The sequence below is a fragment of the Paramisgurnus dabryanus genome, chromosome 5 (assembly GCF_030506205.2).
Source record: "Paramisgurnus dabryanus chromosome 5, PD_genome_1.1, whole genome shotgun sequence".
NCBI classification, from domain to species: Eukaryota; Metazoa; Chordata; class Actinopteri; order Cypriniformes; family Cobitidae; genus Paramisgurnus; species Paramisgurnus dabryanus.
In genome coordinates, this window is record NC_133341.1 from 26,085,957 (window position 1) to 26,111,404 (window position 25,448).

Sequence of the window (25,448 nt, forward strand, 5' to 3'; positions counted from 1 at the left end):
AGTGTATGTACACAGCTTGTATGAATCAAAACGTGCACAGTGAATGAACAAAAGTGAAATTAAATGAGCAAATAATTTCCCCCTTCCATACTGAGTGCATATCGACCCTTAATAAAAATAGTTACTCCAAATAAAAACAATGGCAGAACCCATTTATAGACCCAACAACATTACCAGATAATGCATTCAGATTTTGCATTATGCATGCGATGGCGTTGCATTCCAGGTTTTGTCTAGCACAGTCACGGTTTGATTGCATAATTTCCCTTCAGGGATCAATAAAAAATGTCTCTCCATCCATCCACACAAATACCACTGTAGAAATCACCTTGACATCACCCTTACTTTCCAAACTGCACGCATTTTTGCATTCCAAGATTGATGTATACCAGGTGAGGAAGATTTCATTACCACTGTAGCCGTGGTGAGGATGAAGGGGTTATAGAGACAGCAATAGTGTTTGTAAACCTGAAGTGCTATTTTCTCTAGAGAGCACCACGCTGAGGTTGTTATTGCATCAAGTTGCAGGCAGGTGCCCAAAGCTGGCCCTTAAATGAATGAGCCCATGGGCAATCAATGGACGATAAGCTAATAGCAAAAGTCTAATAGTTTCTGTAAGAGTGCATCGAATAGTAAAGGCTTTTATTAGACTTCTTTAACTGGACGTTTTATTATTATTTGTGTGGTTTCCGTTGCATGTGGTAGAATTTAAAGTGGAAAGAACAGGTTGGGTTGGATGAGGGAGGTACACTCGTGCACCTGTGTGCGGCTGTGACTAATTACCTTGTATGTGTGAGAGTCTCCCGTCCCCCTCTCAGGAGGAAAAATGTCATTTGGATGGAGAGAAGAGCGTGTGTTTCGCTGCTTTGTCACTGGGGCCGGCGTGAGGGCACTGCAGGGGCGCTGGACAATTACCACAACTCAGACGGCATCACCTCAATCAGATGTGGCCCGGAGCTTTGCGCTTTCCCCTTGCTTCTATTTGTGGGCTGTAGCAAGGAAAGGTGATACATGCAACAATCTCTCAATGACATCATTTCTGCCAGATACACACACAAACACACACACACACACACACACACACACACACACACACAATAATGCTCTCTTTCTTTTTTCTTTCTTTTCTTTTTTCTTTCCTGCAACATGTACAAAATTGTTTTGTGAAAAATGCTTAAAAACTGTTTTATAATTAGGAAACCATTTTTATTATTTTCAATTATGTGAATTTGCATAAAAATGTATGTGCTGAATGGCCAAACGAGTTGTTTTGGGGGATTTGTACAATATTTGCTTTTAATGCCCTTCTCGGGTTAGATTAAACCATCAAAGTATGAGGTCTATTGTAAGACATGACAAAATCTCTGCCAAAAAGGCAAACTAGAGTTTAATGTCATAACATTTCTTTGGGGGGGGGGGGCACGAAGGGATGCACTGTATACAAGGGGGGTGGGGGCACACACCTAAAAGTTTGAGAACAAAAGTGTTAGGGAATCTGTATGGAAGGTATTTTTGGACTTTTTTTTAATTAATTAATTAAATTATAAAATAATTAATTAAATTATAAATTAAAATAAAAAATTGCAAAATATGTCCCAAATTTGAAAATGAAATGCTAAAATAAAAATTAAAACATTATATTAAATTATTTCATTTTCATTTTTAACGTGATGAAGCACCATTTCGGCCAAATTGAAAAATTAAATTAAATTGATGATTTGACATTTCATTTTCAATATAATCTTGAGTCAAGACTGACAATATTAAAATAAAAAGGCAAGCTTGAAAAGGAATCTGTAAAAAAATTTTTTGAAAGGCTTTTTATTCATGCCTAAGCAATAATAGGGACAAAATTAAAATGTAAAGTTCAGTTTTAATTTTATGTTCTGTTTTTCTTTTTCATTTTCGTTTTAATTTTCGAGGGTAGACACACATTTCACCGTGACAGCGCCACCCGGCACTCGTTGGCCAGTACAATCGACACAGTAGCCTATCTGCAGATGTGAAGCTAAGATTCATCCAAACAGTCGCTAAGTTTGGCTAAATGGGTCTAAAAGTCGCTAGATGTAGCAATAAGGTCGCTAAGTTGGCAAGCAACACAGTCACTGAGTTGGCAACACTGCTTCAGCCAATCCCCTTTTTTTAAGCAAGTTGCCCCACCCACTGATTAATATTGAATTTGCATACAAGTTGAAAATAAAAATGAACACGAAAATTAACACAAAAATGAAAAAGAAAAACAGAACATAAAATTAAAACTGTCAAATCATCAATTTAATTTAATTTTTCAATTTGGCCGGAATGATGCTTCATCACGTTAAAAAAAATAAAAATGAAATAATTTAATATAATGTTTTAATTTTTATTTAAGCATTTCATTTTCAAATTTGGGACATATTTTGCGATTTTTATTTTTTATTTTATAATTTAATTAATTATTTTATAATTTAATTAATTAATTAAAAAAAGTTCAAAAATACTTTCCATAAATCTGGATTTTACTTAAATATACAAAACATTTGTAGAAAAACAAAATGCTCACAATTTGCATACAATGACTATAATTGTGTAATCTGTTATTAATATTTATTAATTTTCTTTTGTAGTGGTGTTCCTAGGCTATCTTATATACTATGCACATACTTGTTGTGTGTCATTTTAATGCCTTTTAAACCTGAGCTTCAGTTTATACTCCGAACACACAAATGAAACATGCATTCCAAATTATTAATGCAGCTTTAAAGAGTAACTAAACCCCTCGTCAGCAGTGTTGGGGAAAGTTACTTTTAAAAGTAATGCATTACAATATTAAGTTACTCACAAAAAAGTAACTTTTTTAATTTAAAAAAAATAAAAAGTTACTTTTAGTTACTTTTGCGTTACTTTTTCTTGGCTGAGGCTTGATCTCTTTCAGGCCTTGCAGGTGTTTTTTATGACTGAAAAGTTCTGCATTCAGAAATTGCATATTTCATCACAAAAATGTTGAGCTCTGGCCTGCCATCTCAGTTTCTGACTCAAACGGTTTCCACACAGGCATGGATGAATAGAGTGCATAATGTGACTACGTTTAGTTTAATTAAGTACATAATTTTTGTAATCAAATTAATTAAACTAAAAAAGAAACTTGCATTACTTTTTCAAAAAGTAACTCAAAAATTACTCAAAATGTGTACATTTAAAATTAATACGTTACTTTACTCGTTACTTCAGAAAAGTAATATTATTACGTAATGCACATTACTTGTAATGCATTACCCCCAACACTGCGTTCAGAGCCTGACTCCACCCACTAGCAATATTTGAAAAATGCAAGAAAAGTGGGCAGACCCCAACGGAGATAGAGGGGACGAACTGAGCTCGTACCAAGGGTGTGGTGAGACCGTAACAAGGTCGTGGTGAGCTTGAACCTGCTTACGTCACATTGTACCGCTTAATCATGTGGTACCGCAATATCCAACAGGAAAATTCAACTGCAGTAGCCACCGTTCAACCTGAAGAGGGCAGCACTCAGACGTATTTACACCATATATTGTAGCATTGAAACACTTTATACCCAAATGTCAAAAAAGTTACTCAAATCAATGAACAGCACTAATAAAGCCCCATTCTTACAGATCATTTACTAAAAAAAGTTGGGTTAGGGTTTAAGTACTCTTTGACAAAATACTTGGGTAACGCTTTAGATTACAGCCCGGAAAGTACTGCATAAATACAGCGAATTTACAGCGTATGTTTCTGTAATTATAGTAAACTTATGAAGTACGTACGTGTAATTATAAGGGAACAATTTATAATATTTGGGGAACAAAGGGGTAACATCCAGGAAAAATACAAATAATATATGCTGTAAGTATTTTAGATTACTAAACAACAAAACTTGAAATTCAGTTAATGTGTTTATGCTATACAATACAATTTATTTAGAATATTCAATAAAGGTTACTTACCTTAAGAAAGAAAAAGAGTACAGGAATTTGTTGGGTCATCAAGCAAAATTAAAAATAGGCAAGGCAACTATGGTGAAAACAAAGCAAGCAAAACTAGAACTACACTCTTAGAACGGATGTGTTAAAAACAACACATTAGTGTTGATTCTGGGACAACACACTAAATGCGTTGTCCCAGAATCCACCCATCTCTGTGTTATAATGGAAACAACACATTTTGTGTTACTTTTAACACAACTTGTGTGATATTTTAACACAAAATGACACATAATGTGTTAAAATTACACATAATGTTTTAAAAACTTAACACACAAAGATGTGTAAAAAATTAACACATCCTTTCTAAGAGTGTATTTTCTGTAGTTACTGTGTAAATATACCATTGTTTTGTGTTGTTACAGTCTAAGTCAAAAAATTTTACCCCCTTGTTTCACGTAGTAGGAGTAAGTACAGAATCTGTGGGCTGTAGATTAAAGTGGCACTTGTTAACCCCTTGTTTCACGTAGTTACAGAGTAAATACAACATCTGCGGGCTGTAAATTAAAGTGGCACTTGTTACCCCCTTGTTTCACGTCGTTACAGAGTAAATACAACATCTGCGAGCTGTAAATTAAAGTGGCACTTGTTACCCCCTTGTTTCACGTAGTTACAGAGTAAATACAACATCTGTGGGCTGTAAATTAAAGTGGCACTTGTTACCCCCTTGTTTCACGTAGTTACAGAGTAAATACAACATCTGCGGGCTGTAAATTAAAGTGGCACTTGTTACCCCCTTGTTTCACATAGTTAAAGAGTAAATACAACATCTGCGGGCTGTAAATTAAAGTGGCACTTGTTACCCCCTTGTTTCACGTAGTTAAAGAGTAAATACAACATCTGTGGGCTGTAAATTAAAGTGGCACTTGTTACCCCCTTGTTTCACGTAGTTAAAGAGTAAATACAACATCTGCGGGCTGTAAATTAAAGTGGCACTTGTTACCCCTTTGTTCCGAAAATATTATAAATTGTTCCCTTAAAATTACACGTATGTACTTTATAAGTACACTATAATTACAGAAATGTATGCTGTAAATTCGCTGTACTAACGCAGTACTTTACTGCATATATTATTTGTATTTTTCCTGGATGTTACCCTTTTATTCCCCAAATATTATAAATTGTTCCCTTATAATTACACGTACGTACTTCATAAGTAAACTATAATTACAGAAACATACGCTGTAAATTCCCTGTACTTACCCAGTACTTTCCGGGCTGTAATCTAAAGCGTTACCAATACTTGAATTAAGAGCGAAGATGTCAGTTGTTGAAACTTGCATCACTTTTGGCCATTGCTGTATACAGTATAATGTTACTAATGCTTTGGCAATGCAAATTTTTTTATTAACCATGCCAAAAAAAACTTGGAGTCATGAATGAGTAAGGGACTTGTAAAGAGCCCGACTGTGTAATGCTAATAGGCGTCATTCCTCAACTTATTCATCTGATTTCTAACAAGCTTTCATTAATCATCTCACTCCTTCAGATTCAGTTAGTAGACTGTCAGTGTTTTTCTTGAACCGAGAGAGTCCTCTCAGTTTCTGTGGTTACTTTTGAGCTTTGAACTTCACACTGAATCTCCAAGACCTCTCATGGACGTCATTTTGGGGCTCCTACAAGGACCTGGCCCCACACGGGACCAGGTCTACTGGGAAAATGTGTGAAGGTGTGTGTGTAAAGGAGAAGACAGGATTAGATTTAGCATGCTGTGCTACAATCCCGTTAAAGGGTGCCTGTTTGTAGCGTATGTCCATATTTTGTGTATGAGTATTTGTTGCTTTATTATTCAGCATTTATATTTTCTTTTATATTTGGTAGAGACTTATCTAAAACTATTTAAAGTGCATTAAATGTTCACTGTCAGACTAAAGGTACAAAAGCTGTCACTAAGTCAGTACTCTTAAAAAGGTCATAATATGTAGCATTAAGGTGTAAAAAAGTTCATACAAAAATATTAATTCTGTCATTATTTTCTTATCCTCATGTTGTTCTAAACCTGTAGGAATTTCTTTTTTCTGATGAACACAAAATATATATATATATTGTGCACACATATTATGAAATTCTGACTTTTTTCCATGCTTAAAGGTGACATAGAATGATTGAACGGAGTATTTGTCCTTGTTCTGTGATGTGACATGTAGACAATTTTTTTTTGTTTGGGTCTGTAATGCCTTAGAACCTTCCTAAAAACCTCTCTCAGATAGCTCTATTAGGGTGGGGGATTTTAAACAAGTGGTTTTGCACCTATTTGGCTCCCCCTACTGGCTTAACTTGCAATCTCATTACTGATTGGCTGACTTTGCTGCCACTCAAAAAATGTAGCCAATTATTTTAAAGTGGAGGGGCAGTTAGATGCCTGTGATGTCATAAGCATCAGTTTTTCAGATTGGGCCGTTTTCTGGCTGACATTTCTAAAAGAGAAATTTCTATGAGACTGAGATGTTTAGCATGTCTAGCACTTTTTGTATGTTTGTGAATGTGGGTAGACTACCATTATTCAACAAAGACAAGGAAAAAATGGTTTTTCATTCTCTGTCCCCTTTAAGTGGTATAATTGGGTCCCCAGTGCTTCTATCAACCTAGAAAATGTGATAAAGAACAACCAAGTAACTAAGTTTTGGTAAACCATTCTCTGGAAGCATGTGAAAAAATACGTAATTGAAATTTAGCTCCTCTTGTGATGTCAGAAGGGGATAATACTGCCCCTTAATCTGCACTATCCAACCACGGCACTGCCATTTAGTGCAGAGATCAGCTCATTTGCATTTAAAAGGACACACCCAAAAAACAGCACATTTTTGCTCACACCTACAAAGTGGCAATTTTAAAATGTTATAAATAATTACCTGGGCTATTATTTACAGTTTTTTTCGATTGCTAAACGACAGTGCACACAACTGGAGCTACATGTGCAAAACTCTAACTACAGTCTGCAATACCAAAAGTCACCTGAGCTAAACTGTACATATCACCTGCAAAACTCACTTCAAGCAACACAACTCTAAACACATGACTCAGAACAGCTCAGTGCAGCCAAACACTAAACACAACCCTCAATGAGATAACACACACTGTCACTCACAATACACTGAGAGAAAAAACACTAACATCAAACACCAATACACAAAATACAAACTTTTTATCTTTACAGATTGAACAATTTCAGTGACTTCATACAAAGTAATGTTTTCTTCAAATAATTATTTATTTATTGATTTATCACATGATTTATTTTTAGAACAGAACAATTCTTTAAGATAAATGAAAATTAGCAGTTTGCTTCAATAGTCTGGAGTAATTTATGGAATTACAGTAATGAGAAAAAAAGGTAGAAACTAAAAGTACATACTGTAATTCATATATGAAATATTTTTTTATAATTCTCTCTAGCTCTCTAGCATCAGGCCACTACATGCCACCCTTCTCCCTCCACGAACCCGCCTTCCTTGTTCCATTTCCAAAATTAGTTTTTCTGAGCTCTACATATATATATATATATATATATATATATATATATATATACACATCATATTTATATGAAAGGTAATATTTTATATATATGAAATATATATATATGAAATTGGAATTTATATTTATATGAAATTGCAATCAGCAGTGTTTGAAAGGCACAAGACTGAAATCAATTGTGTTTTGAATGTGTGGTTCACAGTTTTGACAGCAGTGTGTTAGCATTTGAACAAAGTGCTGTAAATTCACAGTGTTGTGCAGGTTGTGTTTAAAGTCATGGGATAAGTGTGTAGAGTTTTGAAAACTGTGTTCAAGCAATGAAAAATGAACTAGAGTTTGGTCCACATGAACTGCTGCTGTGCAGACTGTAGTTAGAGTTTTGCACATGTGACTCCAGTTGTGCCCACTGGCGTTTAGCAATCGAAAAAAACTGTAAGCTAAAACTTCACATATGTTCTATGGGGACACCAAAGATTTATTTGATATCTTAAAAAAGTATTTTGAAATGTCCCCTTTAAATCCAACTGAGCAACAGAATGCTTCATTAAATCTCTACTTTACATGTGTATGCATGTGGGGTTTTTTTCTTAGAAGCTACGCAACTTCCCAAAAATGTTGCGGTTAAAATGTTAATGCTAATCCCCAAGTCACCAAATCATAAATTCTCTCTGCCAACCTTCAAAGGTTTAAAGAAATCCCTGGCAACCACATAAACTATCCACAGCTTGAGTGAGTGTTTGTGTGTATGTGTGTGTGTGTGTGTGTGTGTGTGTGTGTGTGTGTGTGTGTGTGTGTGTGTGTGTGTGTGTGTGTGTGTGTGTGTGTGTGTGTGTGTGTGTGTGTGTGTGTGTGTGTGTGTGTGTGTGTGTGTGTGTGTGTGTGTGTGTGTGTGTGTGTGTGTGTGTGTGTGTGTGTCTGTGTATATTTAATAAATACAGACAGCCTAAGATAGAAAGAGATGGTCTAGTTTCGATAAGAAAACATAAGCATGTGTCACGAATGCCACCCTTCCCTTGAAGATTAGCTCAGAGGAGAGTAAATCATGCAATCATTTTCCAACATAAGACCTTGTACTGTAGAATGGAAAGAGAGAGAGAGAAAGAGAGAGAGAGAGAGAGAGAGAGAGACCCAGATTCAGAATGAGATGTAAACTGTAACTGACCTAGAGTAGGAATCTTATATTTAATGACACGTGCCCAGTGATGCTTTATAGCTGTTCACCTGCCACCTCCGCTTTGTTTGAATTAAATCTAATTGCAAATATAAAACTACTGCATACAAACATATAATTAAATATTTAATGCTTTTGAAAGCTTCAGATTTACTGTAAGTACTTAACTTCGTAGGGTAACCTATTTTTTACTGTTTGTTCTGCAGTCATGAGTAATAATTTACATGTTGCAGTTTGTTTAGTGTGCTATTTTCCCAGAGACATTTAAAGAGGGACCAGAGCCAAATCTAGAGACCTTAAGATTATAGAGACATAGGTGCATGGGTGTTTAAAGATGTAAGAATATGTCTTAAGAATATGAAAAATGTCATATTCATATATAGAGCATCATCTTAATTGTGTTGAAGTCTATATGTTTAAAAAATCTATTTGATGTTGAATGTCTCATCAGGTAATAACTGCTAGAAGGGCATTGTGTTGGCTATTTTGTGGGTTGTTGTCTTCTTGGTGTCCTCTGGAGGAGAAAAAGAGTGAACATGTTTGTGTGCCTGCTTTTGAAACCATAGATTTATCCTTGACCCAGATTTGCTCTGACTCCTACCTGATTTGATCTCCTCACAGGTGAAAGTTATACGGTACTATTTATACAAATCTATTCAATGCAAAAGTTTTACTTGTCATGGAGATTTAAGGCAGTCAATCCATTGTAAATCAAAGTGCACTATTTACTGTAGTTGCTGTTTTTTGCATTACATTTTTACGTTACATAGTTTTTTATGGTTAAAAGCGAAACTGTTCAGTTTTTACCTTACAAAGCTATTGCTTTGTCATGCAACTTTCATTTGTCTTCCCGTGACATTATATTGATATTTTACGAGGTGTTTAATTCATATGGCCACATTTATACACTTTTGTATGATTTTCTTTTCCCCCTGTGACATTAGGGTTGGGGTGGGGTTTCATTATAATTTTTTATGATAATCATACATTTTTGTATGATTTGCTTTATACAAATTCATACGAATTGTCCAATTCGTAAAATACTTACAAATTAATTTGAGGTCAGGCTGGTCTTCCACTACTTAGTGGAAGTCTAACTAATAATGTAACTCTTAAAGATCCTTTTGTATTTGTAAACATTAGTGAACTAACAATTAGTAATATATTAATAAGATAAGATAATACTTCATTAATCCCCAAAATTTGAGTGTCATAGCAGCAAAAGGTGAAACGTAGGGAGTAGGGAGAAAAACAGAAATATAAATTGAAAGAAAAAAAAGTAAGGTGCTACAATCTGATCTCACAAATTTCCATGAAATAGTCACGCATTATTTTGCTCAGTTTTGCATGGCATTGTCACATATTTCCACTATTTTACGTGCCCGTGCCACACATTTCTTTGCCGTGTTAGTTTCACATATTGGTTACTCAACTGTTTTTTAAAAAAATTGTCGCTTCAGTTTGGGGTAAGATTTGCTGTTTGCATTAGAATGTCACTTTAAGTATTGGTTTATTTTTTCGTATGCTTTTTAAACCATTGTCGCCTGACGTTAGGGTTAGAGTTGGATTTGGGTAAGGATGTCATTTTATGTAATGGAAAGTTGTTCTAACCCCAAACCGAAGCGACAATTGTCAGAAAATAGGAAATACAATTTAATAACCAATAGGTAAAAAACTGACACGGAAAAGAAATGTGTGTTACGTGACAATGCCACGCAAAACTGAGCAAAATAATGCGTGACTATTTCACGTATTTTGTGAGGTAACCTGATCTCACATTTTCCGACAATTTCCGTCAAATTGTCACACGTTATTTTTCACAGTTTGGCGTGGCTTTGTCACGTATATATATAAAACTACATATAAACTAATACATATAAAATATATAATGTTTGTTATTGTAATGCCAATATAGATATATTAAATTGTATATAAAAATGTATGAGCACAAACTATGAGTAATAAAAATGAACACAAACTATGGGTAAGAAAAGCTGTAGAACTATTGTTCATTGTTATTAATATAAGCTAAAGCATGAACTACTGTTAACAAATACAATCTTATTGTAAAGTGTTGCTGTCTAATTAAATAAAGTATGAAGTGTTATTATGTTCTTTATCATTATTGTCAATTTCATAAGTAAACAAGCACAAACCCAAGGGAAACATATAACTAAACTAGTCAATAAGAGACCTGCTTTCTTAAAACACTTTTTTAATGTAAAGACTCTATTGAGCTCAGACTGATGGGCTTCCCTGCTTTAGGTAATGAGAAAGTTCAGAGAGCACCAGGTTACATGCAGATTGAGGTCTCTTGGGATGGAGCTTTGTGCCGTTGTCAAGCACCACAGTCAGCTGGGAGTCTGCGTTTCTGTCATCACACGTACGAACGTGTGAAGACTGAGCCTTTTGAAAACGTGTTTGCATGTGTGCACGTTTGATGTGCGCGCTTGTGCACCTATGTGTTTCATGTTTACATATACATTTTCCTTTCTGGCTTATGTTTTCTTAGCAAAAACATCTCTTTATCCTATCTCGGTGCATTCTGCTTGCATTGTCTGTTTTTTGTTTCAGTTAATTGTCAGGTCTGTCCGCTCCTGCCTGGTGGCCTGGTCCCTCGTGGTAAAAGCTGTTGTTTGTTAGGTGCATCTGTCGTACTGTGTGTGTGTCTCTAACCAGACAGCTCTCACAACACACAGCCCTCACCCTGGCGCCAAATAAACAGCACAATTTCATTCAGGAAAGAGTGGCAGCTCTACTTACAGTTATGACCTTTATTTCAATGATATCATAAAGTGGGCTCTTAGTCGCCTGGTGAGCACTCGTACTCTACTCTCTAGAGCACTTGAATCATTTAATAAAAGCCTAATCACTTACACGGTTCAAGTAAAAAATTTACATATAAATGTGAACAATTCGGTCATTGTTTTTTTTAACCCTCATGTCATTCCGAAACACTTTTTCCCGAATTAAGTGGAGATATTCCAGACAGTTGACAAGTTCACCCAATATAAAGCAGGGAAAATAAGTGTTTGTCACATCAGCATTTTTATCCATAAGGGGATTTCTAAGTGACACAAAATTTCCACCAGATGTAGCCATCAAGCCAAATATTGAATTCATACAAAGAAATCAGAACATTTAAGTATACAAGTTGAGTCATAATAATTAAAGTGAAATGACACAGGGAATAAGTATTGAACACATGAAGATAACAAGGTGCAATATGGCATTTCAATATTTGGCTTGATGGCTACATCTGGTGGAAATGTTGTGTCAATAGCCCACTTAGAAATCCCCTTATGGATAAAAAATGCTGATGTGTCAAATACTTATTTTCCCCGCTGTATGTTGGATGCTTTATGTTTTCTGTATGTGTGTTTTTGGAGTATTATCTTGCAGTTAAGGGTAAAAAAATAGCTAACTTGTAATTGTATTTGAGTCTCTCATGTGCTTCGTATGAGTGAACAGTAATGTGGTTGTTGCCTGCATACAGCTTTTCAAATCAGTCACAGCATGATGTTGCATTTCCATTAGGATGCTGCTTTAGACGGATGTTGCCTATATATGAAGCAAAGCAGCAGGTTTTTGGAACAAAGCTATAATTAAGATACATACTTTCCGAATCGAGAAGATAACGGGTAAACCATCAGCAGTTCTTGTTCCATTAAAGGTACACTAATTTTCTGTTGTTAAAAGATTTACATCAGTAATGGTCAAGATGTACACCATGTGCTTTAGTAATGACAGTCAATCATGTGACATTTGCGCACCATAGGAAGTTTAAACTCATTCTCTTCTTTCAGAACAGCGTGTGTGAAGAGGACAGCATGGAGTAAATAACCTCACTCACAAAAATGCTTTCTGTAATAGTGGGTGGGGGGGTTAAGTGCTGTAATAAAACTATAAGGACCATGCTGGTCACTTTTCCTGGGGGTTATAGCGTGTGTTCTGCCAGTAAGTGGCTGAGGTTAGCACAGGGTTCAGATTGGTTTTATAATAACAATGAGAAATGAGGACTCAAAGTTCTTATTGAGTGCAGTATAGCCAAATGTTTAGGATAGAGGGCTGTTTTTTGTTAATAGTGTACTTTTATGGTGTATTTGGCTGCAGCGTTTTTATGTGTGTTCAGTGCACATCTGAACGTGTTACGTAGTTGAAGTCAGAGCGTAGCCTTCAGGCCTTTTGACCTCATGAATATTACATCTCTGGACTGGAGGGCATGCAGAAGAGTGGATTAAATATTAACTACCGCCTCCCACCTCTCTACCAACCTTCCTGTTTTTTTTCAAGTTATCTCGGGTTTTCATTCTGTTTATTAATTTATTTATTTTTTATACTTCTTTTCAAGGTGACATTGAGTAAAATTTTATCAAGGTTGTCTGTCCTATTTATTATGACAGCGGTTTTCAGACCTTTTTGTGGGCTGAACCCCCTTCATCTAAATTATTTACTTGAAGTTCCCTCCTTGAGATTTTAAGTATATATTTTTATAATTCAATAGCAAATTTGCCTGTTTACCTTGAAAAACTTTTTTTACCTTTGTACCATGTAATTGTCTTTTATTAAATGTATTCTTTTATTTACTGTAAAAAATATCTGTACATTTTGCATGAATTTGTTTTTTTATATATATATATTGTAGTATTGTGTAATGGTCACATGGCATGCAGATGAAACAAATAAAATATCGTTTTTTTTAGTTAGGGTTTTATTCATATTTTTGAATAAAATTATTATTACTAAAAATTTTATGAATTAAGTTTTTATAATTGTTTTTCATCAACTTACTACCCCCTGCAATTCCCTCGTGAACCAGTCGGGATTCGCACACCCCATTTTGGGAAACCCTGTATTATGATATGCACTTTGTTGTTTGTGCTCCCACCTGTAGGCCTTAGCGTGCACATTAAAGAGGACATTTCACAAGACTTTTTTAAGATGTAAAATAAATCTTTAGTGTCCCCAGAGTACATATGTGAAGTTTTAGCTCATAATACCATATAGATAATTTGTTATATCAAATTTGCCATTCTGAAAAAGGAATAAAGCTTACTGGGACGGTACCCTTTTATGTACCATTTAGGTACATGACAAGGTATATGTAGTACCAACATGTACCTTTCAGATATTTTTACGCACTTTTTAGGTGCAAAGGCTTAATTTTTTAAAAGGTACTGCCGCACGAGTCTGCATGACAGCTTTTATACATTTTTCTGAGAGTGTACAGACCGATGTTGAGATGTCTTAACTTCATGAATCGTACTTCTGGGTCAAAATGCAATAAAATAATGTAGCAGGTTAAATTAAAAAAAAATTATTAATTGTGCAAATGTGATTTTAATTTTGTAATACATATCTTTAAAAAATTACCTGCACAGGTAATCAATGTACCCCCACTTAAGATCGGTATGTTTCCATGGATACTAGGCCTTCGTGACATATCAATCGCTAAATACATGCTAAACAACATATAAATAACAATTGTTTTCTCTCATAAACATTCTCTCATAAACATATCTATTCGATACATCTTGGATGGCTTTACGGTATGAGAGAATTTTCATGTTTGGCTGAACACCAATCCTGTTGACGAAAGCCGTTCATTATGCTGTGCTGCCACCTTGAGGTCATTTTTCGCTAATGCGTATGTGGTACGTATGTTTACGTGCATTACGTAAACGAACCTGTACGGAAGCCAGACAGGATAGTAGCCCATTTAAAATATTCAAATGTACATTTATTTTGTGTCTGTATGTTTCAGATTTCTGACATCTGAGCTGTGAGGAAACAGAAGACGTAACGGTGACGGTGGAGAGACGCGACACAGGCAGGAGCTCCCTTATTAATAACATCACCCATCTCTTAATTCATTTAACAGGACGACAAAAGCATCTCACATCAACCGACATGCAACATCGTATGGTAAATTTGAACTATTTTATTTGAAAACAAATGTATAGCCCTAGCAAGCCGTAAATAAATAAAGGAGCGCGTGTAGCATGCCGGGTGTGATGCGAACGATCAGCTGATCATTATGCACCGTATGCTCGTATATGTACAGAATATAAGCCACGCTAAGATGACATTTCTACCTTAATCTTGGGTTATCCCTAACAGTCATTACATAAATTCTAATGGTTATGTAATAAAATATAATGTTTATAATGGTATCGGTATTTTGTTGATTATGGATGGGAATAAAGAGAACATCGTTACTAAAATAAAACTGAAAACACACAACATGAAATAATTTTGTATTGGTTTTTATGAAAACCATTTATTGAAACCAATAGAATGATATTGTTTTTTCAGCAGGTATACAATTGTATTGCTCTGCATGTTGTCTAATTATACAGCTAGGTTGAAGAAGATGTACAATGGATGGTCCAGCAGTAAATACAAGCTATACACATCCAGCACCGCAGTCATGGGCTGGAGAAAACCACATGACCTCGGGCATTTCTCCAGCCAGCTGGAAACCTAATGCAAGCTGTCCGCCTCCATCAAATCTATACCCATATTTGAACCCAACACATCAGAGCACAGAAGTGAGCTCGGCTCCGATGACTAACACACCTATAACCTGCTCAGGTGGTTGGCCTCAGTCGCTGTACTGGGACATCTCACAGCAAAGCTACCAGGGTTAGCATAACGCATAACATGACACGAAATCCTGTATGCACAATATTGGTTTTTATCTATTTATTGGAAGGCATTCATAACATTTTAATATGCTTATTATTCTCCCGTCGCAGGTGTATTTAACCCTGCTCCTGATCTTTCAAATATGAAGGCTCAGGAAATGCCACAGGGAAGCTACTCATTACCAGTAAGACAATTGCAGTACTTAACCCAATGTTAACAAGGCTCCCACTTGCTGTAATTTACTGTATAATAGCTTACTGATATTACAGACAATAGTTACCTGTACTGTACCTTTGGTGTACCATTTTATTAAATACATTAATTTATATTTTTAAAATATTTTATTTTTACTTATACACATTTTTTGTGTCATATTTCTGTGTAGCGAGAGCTACTATCACAAGACAAATTTCTTCAGTGTGTGTTCACACTTGATCCTTAAATTTTACTGTTTTTTCCTTATTTTTGTTAGACGAGTCCTACATCAAATTCCAAGTCGGACTCTCGATACGGTCTGGATCCTCGGCTTCTACCCAGTGTGGTAAAGAAACTGTACCTCTACATTTCGGATAAACACGGGTGTTTCCAACAGGACCATTTTTATATGACTGTGTGTTGCATTGTCTTAATGTCCGTGTCCTGTTGAAATGTACAGGTGCAGGTGATCAAAGAGGACAGGGAACAGTGGGAAGGGAACGTGTTTGTTTCCAAGTCCAAATCCTCCGTTCCCCCTCTCTCCTCAACACGATGCACCCTGGAGGACAGAGGTACCCTAACCGCTGCCAAGTTTAGCCACTGCTGCCAAGTTCATTCTCGGTTTCACATGAAATATAAATGTGCTGCACCTGGTTTTGTTGTACTGAGTAATTATATTGACTTTAACCGGCTCTCAGACAATGATGGAGACAGACACACAAAGGTAATGAAATATTGACAAGCTGCTCCTGTCTGCAAAAAACAGAAATCATTATAAACAAAAGTTGTTGGCAGTATCATAAATACTGCAGCACTTTAAGGGGTGGTGTGATGGAGGAGAATGGGACCAAAATTGCTTTAAATTTCCATTACACCTCTATTGTCCGGTTTTATTTTTCAAATAAATATTTTATATGATAAATTAATAACAATTTATTTATTATATATAATATGAATATAAATATGAACCTATTATAATTGGACATACTGTTATATGTGAAGATGAATATAATGCAGCTTTTGCTATTTGTATACATCTATATTTATTTATTTATTTTATGGTCTCTTGTTGATAATAAAAAAATACTGTTTGTGTTTCACATGTTTGAGCTTTGTCTCAATCGACAAGATTGACATTAAACTGTTTACACACTTTTTTTTTGTTGCTCACTGTGCTTTTCAGGTAATGCCACACCTAGATTTCTCCGCTGCACGTCCTATATCTTCCCTGTAGATGCGCAATCAGCTCAAAAGAGCCACCTGCCTCTGGGTGCAACTGTTTGTCCTCTGGCAACAGCTGAGAGAGGAGAGGTATTTAGAGAGGAAATGTGTCTGGTTTGAATAATCTAAATGTTTCATTTAAAAATGTTATATGAATGTTTTCTGCAGCCTGCTGTGCCTGTTTGTGAAGAAGGGGATTGCATTAAGGGATGCAGACACTGCGGGGCTTTTATGAGCCCCGCTATGATCTGGCAGGACTGTGGGCAAAGATTCTACTGTCCGTTCTGCGACAAACTTAATGACGGTCAGTTAGGCTTCATTCACACTGCATATAAATCCAATCTTTAGGATTGTTTATTAAAACAGATCTGTTTGGCTATTCACACCGCAAGCAACTTTTTTTACTTAAAGGGATAGTTCACAAAAAAAAAAACAATAATCCTGTGATCATTAACTAACCCTCACGTTGTTCCAAACTTGTATACATTTATTTGTTCTGCAATATACAAATTAAGATATTTAAAAAAATAATAATTATTAAACATATCTGAGGCACCATTCACTTCTATAGTATTATTTTTCATACTATGGAAGTCAATGGTGCCCCAGATCTGTTTGGTTAAAAACATTCTTCAAAATATCTTCATTTATATTCACCCGAACAAAGAAATTTAGTTACATGTATCTCGAGTTCGGAACAACTTGACAACATTATGTGCAATGACACAAAATTTTGGCTATCTCTTTAACAAACCCTTATGCCGTATACACACCAAAAGCAAGGCATCACGCTCCTCGCTCTAGATTACTCGTGGGATTTAACTTTTTTGCGTCATGTAAATTTTCAGCTTTAGTTGAATATCTTTAAAGTGTGCAGAAGACGTGTTTGAGGCGAATAGCGCATGTCTGGGCAATTGCGCCGTCCGATTTGTGTCATTGGCATGCCCTGTGCGAGTTTGCATCTATTCACGTCTTTGCACTGACTTTGTATATAATCTCTCGAAAATAGTTACATTCGCTTCTGGTGTATACACAGCACAAGTCACCTTGAAACCATGTCAGTCTTTCTGTTTAAAACTAACTTTTCTGTCTTGTAGTGCCGTGGCAGTCCTATCAGCCCACCAGTCAGGGTCGCCGTGTCGACTTGGAAAGAAAACCTGAGCTCAGTTTCGGTTCATATGAAATTCAGGAGAAACAGACGGTTAGGATTGGCATGAAATAGTTTTAAATTTCACTTCTTCTCTGTTACATTTTTTGTGTTATTGTGCTTTATCAAATTGGATAGAAACATTATTCCCTCATTGGCAATGTTTTGTACATTTATAGACGGTTTTAGCAGCAACAAATGGCATTTGTGGCCACATTTTTTTTTTAAATATGCTCATTTTCCAGCTCCCATAGAGTTAAACATTTGATTTTTACCATTTTGGAATCCATTCAGCTGATCTCTGGGTCTGGCGCAACCACTTTTAGCATAGCTTAGCATAATCCATTGAATCTGATTAGACCATTAGCAACGCACTCAAAAATAACCAATGCGCGATGCTAATGGTCTAATCAGATTCAATGAATTATGCTAAGCTATGCAAAAAGTGGTATCGCCAGACCTGGAGATCAGCTGAATGGATTCCAAAACGGTAAAAATCTAATGATTAACTCTACGGGAGCTGGAAAATGAAATCCCAAATTTTCAAAAAAAAAAAAAAAAGGGGAGTGTCCCTTTAACTTCAGGAAGACTTCCGCAAAGAAAGAATCAATAATGACAGGGTAGATTATTTCTGATAACAGGCAAAATAAATAACAAGTAAATTACCTTAGTTCAAATCATAGTTTAAACATATCAACTACTACACTGAGATATACTGTGTAAAATGAATGTAAACAATGTGAGCTAAAGATCCTTGAATCCTTTCCTGGCTGCCAATTGGACAGCGGTGGTCAATGATTGCCATCTCCCCTCGTCTTTAGAACCCCCCTACCCAACATTTTTTCCATCAAGATATTTCTTCCAGAGGTCAGTTTAGTCGCTAACCAGGCTGGTAAACAAACACAGACCATAAGTTAACTTAGGGCCAGACACGTAACCTGGGACAACATACTTGCGTCCGATGAAACCGTCTATACTTGTATATAAATAGACTTTTTTTATTTTAAAAATTTATATTGGAGATATTTTATTTATTTGCTGTAAATTCTTTATTTTTTAACCAGGCCAATGCTGCTGTGTTGCTGTTGGCGATAGATGTTTCTGCCAGCGCGATGAGGACGGGGCATCTAAACCACATATGTCAGCAGATTTGTTCCCAATTACAGATTTTACATGAGTAAGGGACATAAACACAGACAAGCACACATATACATTACTATGCAAACTCTTAATGTATATCTGAACATTAATATACATATCAAAATTCCCCAAGCTGAGCACCTATTTTTCACAATCCGATTGATTCTTGAATTAAATCCAATAAGGAAAATTTTTACATTAACATTGATGTAGGGCCGGAGGAGCTGACCAGTCAGATCTTCGAGTTGGTTTGATGACCTATGACAGCCGGATTCACCTGTATAACCTGAGCCCAGCTCTATCCCGTCCCCACATGATGGTCATCACTGACTGTGAGGAGATTGAACTTCCTGTGATGGACGGTCTTTTGGTGCCACTGAAAGACTGCAGACACATAGCTGAGAGGTGCTGATACTTGGTCCTCTATCTTATCTAAAATCATATTAATATGAAGGTCAAAATGTACCTGACATTAATGCTGACATTTTTGGGCAGAGTTTTACAGGAAATTGCATGTTTTAACCCCGAACCAGAAGAAAGATCCAGCTCTCAAGATCTACCAGTTTGTGCTGCACTAAAGATTCTTCAGGTAAGAATGTCATGTTCTTGTTTCACAAGCTATTGGTGGAGAATGGAATAATTTTTTAAGTGGATATTGTTTTATAAATATCTTATATCTCATTTTAATAGGCTGCAGACTCTCCAGGAAAGTTACTGATCTTTCATATTTCACCTCTTACTGAAAGCACAGATCCAAAAAGCTCCCCTGGATTTTTTAATTCTAGTAAAGTGAAGGTGAATTGAATGTACATAATGTATACAATATAAATGCAATATACTTATAATAAAATGTGTTTTCAAAGAATGTATCTTTTTAAAATATAAAGTTTTTATTAACGTAAGCTTTTGCTTCTCATCCGACTTTGTTCTGTTTTACGTAAACCTTAATCTTTTTTAAAATGTTGTTTCCATACCAGTCCATCTTTCAAGCACCAGACTGTTCCATCTCATTGGCTAAAGAGTGCATCAATCAGGGATGCAGCGTGCATACCTTTGTGTTCTCTCATCAAGAAGTGGGCGGAGCTTGGCCAGGACACATACCCTTTCTCACAGGGGGACGGCTCATGTGCTATAATAATCTGCAGGTAATACACAACTACACTTTCATAGTCTACTATTAGAATGATTGTATATCAAAATCATGGAGCCCAATTGCACTCAAAACCACATACTGTAGATTTGAACTTAGAAAACAAGCTCATAGGTGGGTCGAGAATTAGCCTGGAATGGTATAATGAGTCATGGTAGCCTTATTTAACTCTTTCCCCGCCATTGACAAGTTATCTCGTCAATTAAGAGAAAACATTTGCATGAAAAAAAAGTGTTCCTGAGGAGTTTTTATGGTTATCTGTAATACAGCGATTATCCACTAGACCCATAAAAAACTGAAGCAAAATATGATAAATTAATTTTATACTCCTTGTTTGTTTTATAATCGTTCTCAATCTTATCTCTAACAAAATTCTAAAATTCCTCACAAAAATGCAATTATTTCAGCTTTTTGCTAAAAAAAAAAATATTTTTAAAGAAAAATACCCATATTTAAGAATTTATAAGCAGAGAAAAAAAATATAGATAGGATGAAACGTTTTTTTTTCTATTCTTCCATTTGATATATTTGTATGTTTATATATTTTTAGAAGAAAATTTTCCTGGAAGGTATTTTGTGAACTTTTGTGTATTTATATATTTATTTATTTATTTGCTAAAATATTTTCCAAAGTGTTCACTGTATCATTTCTTAATGTTTTTGCAGTCGGAGATGGAACGGCAACACTTCCAAGCTGATCTAAGCAGATGTGTAAACATGCAAATGGCCTTCAAAGCTCAGCTGAAAGTCTTTGTCAGTAAAGGTAATTAAAGGAGCATCTCTTAGAAGATGAAACACATACAGAAAAAACTATAGTCTGCATGTGTACTAGGAATGGATAATTGTGCTGACTGCAACATGAATAACAGTTATTGCATAAATGCCAGATGTTATTTATAAATAGCCGCTGGGGATACTACTGTAACAGCTCTATCGCTGTGTCTTTGCAGAGATGCGTGTATCTGGTTGCTATGGCGCCTTCATCGCCGGTCCTGACTCCAGCCGTGTTGCCATGGCAGCGCTTGATTGGCGCACAGCTATGGCATTTGAGTTCACTCATAACAAATCTTTAGATGAGACGAGGGGTGTAGCCATACAGGTTTGATAAATGCATGTTATGATATAAATGATCATAATTATGCTTAAGCAATAATAATTATCATGAGTCACAAGTTATAAATTATATTTATTTGAGAATAATAAATATAACAAATTATTTTGATAAAGAAGTATTTTCTGTGTTTTGATTATTCCATCACATTTCTTACTGTGTCTTTGTAGTTTGTTTTGTCATACAGTACCTCCTCCGGTGAGAACAGAAGGCGGATACACACCGTTACTCTGCCTTGTTCCCATCAGCTGCTCGACACCTTTAGAAGCAGCCAGGCTGAGACTCTTCTTACATTTTACTGCAAAAAAAGTATGATACACATGCAATGGTTAGCAATAAATGAAAGATTTTAAGGTGACCGTTTCTTTCTCTTTTCCTCTTGTATGAGTCAGTGTATACATTAGCATTGGAGAGTCCTCTGCAGTCCTTGCGTGAAGATTTACAAACAGAAGTTACTGAGATGTTAGCCTCCTTTAGGAAACACAACTGTACTACATCTGCGTCCCCAGGACAGGTCAGTTGAAGGACTTCTCTTCTTCTGAATTGTATCTATTCTGTTATTTCATCTTTTAAAATCTTTTCACAGAATCCCATTTTTTCCAATTAGTGCATAAAATGTTGGAAAAATCATCAGATTCTGTCTGGGTCTAAACAAAAATCAAGCCAATTTCAGTCCATTTCATTTTAAGTGCTCAATTTCATGTCATTTTAGTTTTGCACTTAAAAAATCCAAACTCTTTGGAAGTGACTGACAGTCTAACCTCGATTCATTTTACTTCAATGAGTTTCAGCAAATGTTTCCATTAGCTATATTAGAAATGTCCAATGGCTATTCAAGTGCAGTTAACATTACTGACACAGCCATTCTGTGCGAATCCTATTTCATTTGGATAATGGAGTCAGCACTTGTTAACTGGGAATCCAAGTCATTTAGTTCTGGGTGAATATAGCTTCATTGTTATTCTTTCATCTTTTCTTTCTCTCAGCTGGTGTTACCACAGTTTCTGAAAGTACTTCCTGTCTACATTAACAGTCTGCGCAAGAGTGAGGTGCTGCTGCCCGGGCTGCGTAGCTCTGTACATCAACGTCTTCAACTGCGCAGCCTCATTGTCTCCATGGACACACTGAGCATTGCTTCTCAGATCTACCCACTTATTTTGCCTTTGGTGAGAAACAGACATCTAGAACATTCTGTTCATCCACATGTGTCACCATAATGATAATTTTTCCTTGATGGTTAAATTGTTATGCACTCAGCAGAATTTAAAGTAAATCAGGGCCGGGCAGAAGTAGGACAGCAAGAGTTAAAGTATAAGTGTGGGCAGTCTTATGTTGATGAGCTCATATTAATCTCATCTGAAAATAGCAACGATGTTTTTTTTGGCGTACTGATTTTTATTGCAAAACCATGACAATGTTGTGGTAACAGTGGTTAATTTATAGTAACAATGTTTTTCCTCGCCATTGACGAGTTATCTTGTAAATTAAGACAAAACATTTGCATTAAAAAAAAACGTGTTATTGATGAATTTTTATGTTAATACCGCAATTATCCACTTACCCAATTTATGCAAAACTGAAGCCAAAATGTTATGTACTCATTTTAAACTCTGTGTATGCTTTGATAATCATTCTGAATCTGATCTCTTACAAAATTCCTTCACAAAAATGCAATTATTTCAGCTTTTTGCTAAAAAAATATATTTTTAAAGAAAAATAGCCATATATAAGAGTTTATAAGCAGAGAAAAATATAGATATGATGAAAGTTTTTTTCCCATTTGTTTTTTTGTTTATTGTTTGTTTGAAAGCAGAGGGTCTGTTCTTTCATTTGATATATTTGTATGTTTATATAATTTAAAAGAAAATATTCCTGGAAACCCTTTTGTAAAACTTTTGTGAAAAAAAAAAAAAATTCTGGCGGGCAACTTTTCAAAAAATGGCTGGCGGGGAATGAGTTAACTGTACTGTAATTTTCTTGAGGGATGACCTATTTTTGGAGCTTGCTTTCAATACATTCGCTTTGTCCGAAATCACATACTGTGACAGAAGGTACACAATTAGATGAAGTACCTACACATCAACTAAACAGTAGGTACTAGTATAAATATGGATAGTATGAATGAATTAGGATGTACTACGTTCACCATGTTTTTAAATCACATGACATACATCATCATAAGTTAGTGATTAACTGAAAAGACATTAAACAAGCCCAATTCAACTACAATGGACAGCAGGGTCTTTTTCCCCGCCAGCATTTTTTTTTTTTAAAGTTGCCAGCCAGCGGCAGTATTTTTTATGATTTTTACAAAAGTTTAATGCCTTCCAGAATTTTTTTCTTTAAATATGTAAACATACAATAAGATATCAAATGAAAGAACAGACCTTCTGCTTTCTGCATTTCATTCTATTATGAAAATTTTGTTCTCTTTTTATCACCTCTTAAATGGGTAGAGTTTTTTTTAAATACTAAAATTTGAGCAAAAGGCTGAGATAATAGCATTTTTGTAAAATAATTTTATTAGCAATCAGATTCAGACTGGATGCTTTAGTGTTTTATAAGTTGGGTAAGAGCGCCACCTAGTGGATAATAGCGGGGAATAGGCATTGCCGTAAAAACTCTTCATTGGCAGGGAAGCCTTTTCTCTTAATTGAGGGGATAACTTGTCAATGACGGGGAAGAGTTAATATATGTATTTGAATAGAGCCGTGTTACAGCTTTTGGACATTTTTTAATAAAACAACGCCTCTCCTTCTTCTGTGTCGGATAACATTTCTCCTGGAGGCTCATGGTATAGTAAAGTATCCATTAAATTAACACTTTGGGATCTTGCCGGAAGTCGTAGGTCATCTGAGAACTTTTCGCCTACTGTATTTCAAATACTATGAATTTGGATACTACTCGCCTCGCCTACTATATATTATGAAAGTAGGCGGTTTCGGCTGCAGGTACGTCTGGTGAAAGAGCTTTGCATTGTGAAAGTTAGCGTGTGACAATTTATTTAAAAGTTTTTTTTTATCCTGTTTCCATAATATGTTCTCTTTAATTATAAAATTAAACTTTGATGTGTGCTTTTCTTATGGCATAATGATGCCAATGTGTTTAATACTTTACAGCCTGTCTCTGCCGGTAATGCCAATATGCCATCAGTAGAAGAAACAGTACGATGCATGATCTCTAGTCTAGATCCAGGGGGTCTCTATCTGATCTACTGCCCGCTGGCCATGCTTATTTGGGTGGGCAGCCGTGTGCCTCCTCACACCCTCCTGCAGCTTTTCAACACCAACTCCTTTTCCAACCTCACATCTGGCGAGGTGAGACAGGGCCAGTTGGAGCTTTTACAACTTCGATCACTTGTTTTCCACACTTTTTTGATGCACATCCACGTTCTGCACATGACTTCTATTTCTCTAGTCTCACTTATGTCTTATGTTTATGTAGATCAAGCTGCCTGTTCTTGAGAACTTCCTCTCCATCAGCACCAGAGCTCTCATATGCTCTCTGCAGTCCTCGGCAGCTGTTACTCTGCAGGTGAATGTCTCATACGCCTAATTTTCAAAATGTATAATTTAGGATCTAACATGTGGATGTGGACACAGAATTAGCAGGATTGGATAACGCTTTTGTATAAAGCTTTGGAGACCAAGTGTGGTGTTTAAACATTATGCAGTGTATAACATATTGTCTCTTATCTCTTTCTTAATGTGTTTTGCTCAATGTACAGCTTAAAATGGTGAAGGACGGTGACAGCTGTGATGATTCTCCGCAGCACCTCCTGGTGGAGGACAAGAGTCCTAACGGTGGAGCTTCATATGCTGACTTTCTTTTTCACCTTCATGTTAATTCATTGCGTCTTATTGTGTAATGGTCTCTTTTAATACTCACTAGGCGGCCTGATTGGCTTTGTGGAGCTCTTTTTATACTGTAGGATCAGTCTACCTGTCATCTGCCCTGTAGACATATCAACCAACAGCAAGATCTTGTATAGATTCTGCAAGGTTTTTTTAATAAAATTGTATTTCTTGAAAACTTAAAAACTTAAAATATCAAAACGTATTAGTTATAAATATAATAAACAGTTTAAGATCTCTACTGGGCGGCAGAAGAAAAAAACACAATAAGTATTTAAATATACAAGGGCTCAAAATTCTTGCAAGTATTCCCATAAAATACTCCGTGATCAATGATTTCAGTGTGTTTGGTTT

At 35.7% G+C, this 25,448-nt stretch overlaps 1 protein-coding gene across 2 annotated transcripts; it reads left to right on the forward strand.

The window, feature by feature from the left end:
- On the forward strand, positions 1-25,248 carry LOC135732530 (protein transport protein Sec24C). Of its 2 annotated transcripts, XM_065250638.2 has the most exons (22): positions 1-1,004; positions 14,393-14,553; positions 14,988-15,273; positions 15,387-15,460; positions 15,749-15,817; positions 15,932-16,043; positions 16,655-16,782; positions 16,861-16,996; positions 17,790-17,893; positions 18,904-19,016; positions 19,193-19,384; positions 19,475-19,568; positions 19,670-19,774; positions 19,957-20,124; positions 20,796-20,892; positions 21,080-21,228; positions 21,411-21,549; positions 21,633-21,754; positions 22,227-22,406; positions 24,360-24,557; positions 24,685-24,774; positions 24,968-25,248. In XM_065250638.2, the coding sequence occupies exons 3-22, from the start codon at positions 15,009-15,011 to the stop codon at positions 25,106-25,108; spliced, it is 2,676 nt and encodes an 891-aa protein (XP_065106710.2). In that variant the 5' UTR covers positions 1-1,004; positions 14,393-14,553; positions 14,988-15,008; the 3' UTR covers positions 25,109-25,248. The 2 variants fall into 2 exon arrangements, with proteins under 2 accessions (XP_065106710.2, XP_065106708.2); XM_065250636.2 differs by lacking the exon at positions 1-1,004 and having other exon boundaries at positions 14,312-14,553.
- The last annotated feature ends 200 nt before the right edge of the window (positions 25,249-25,448 follow it).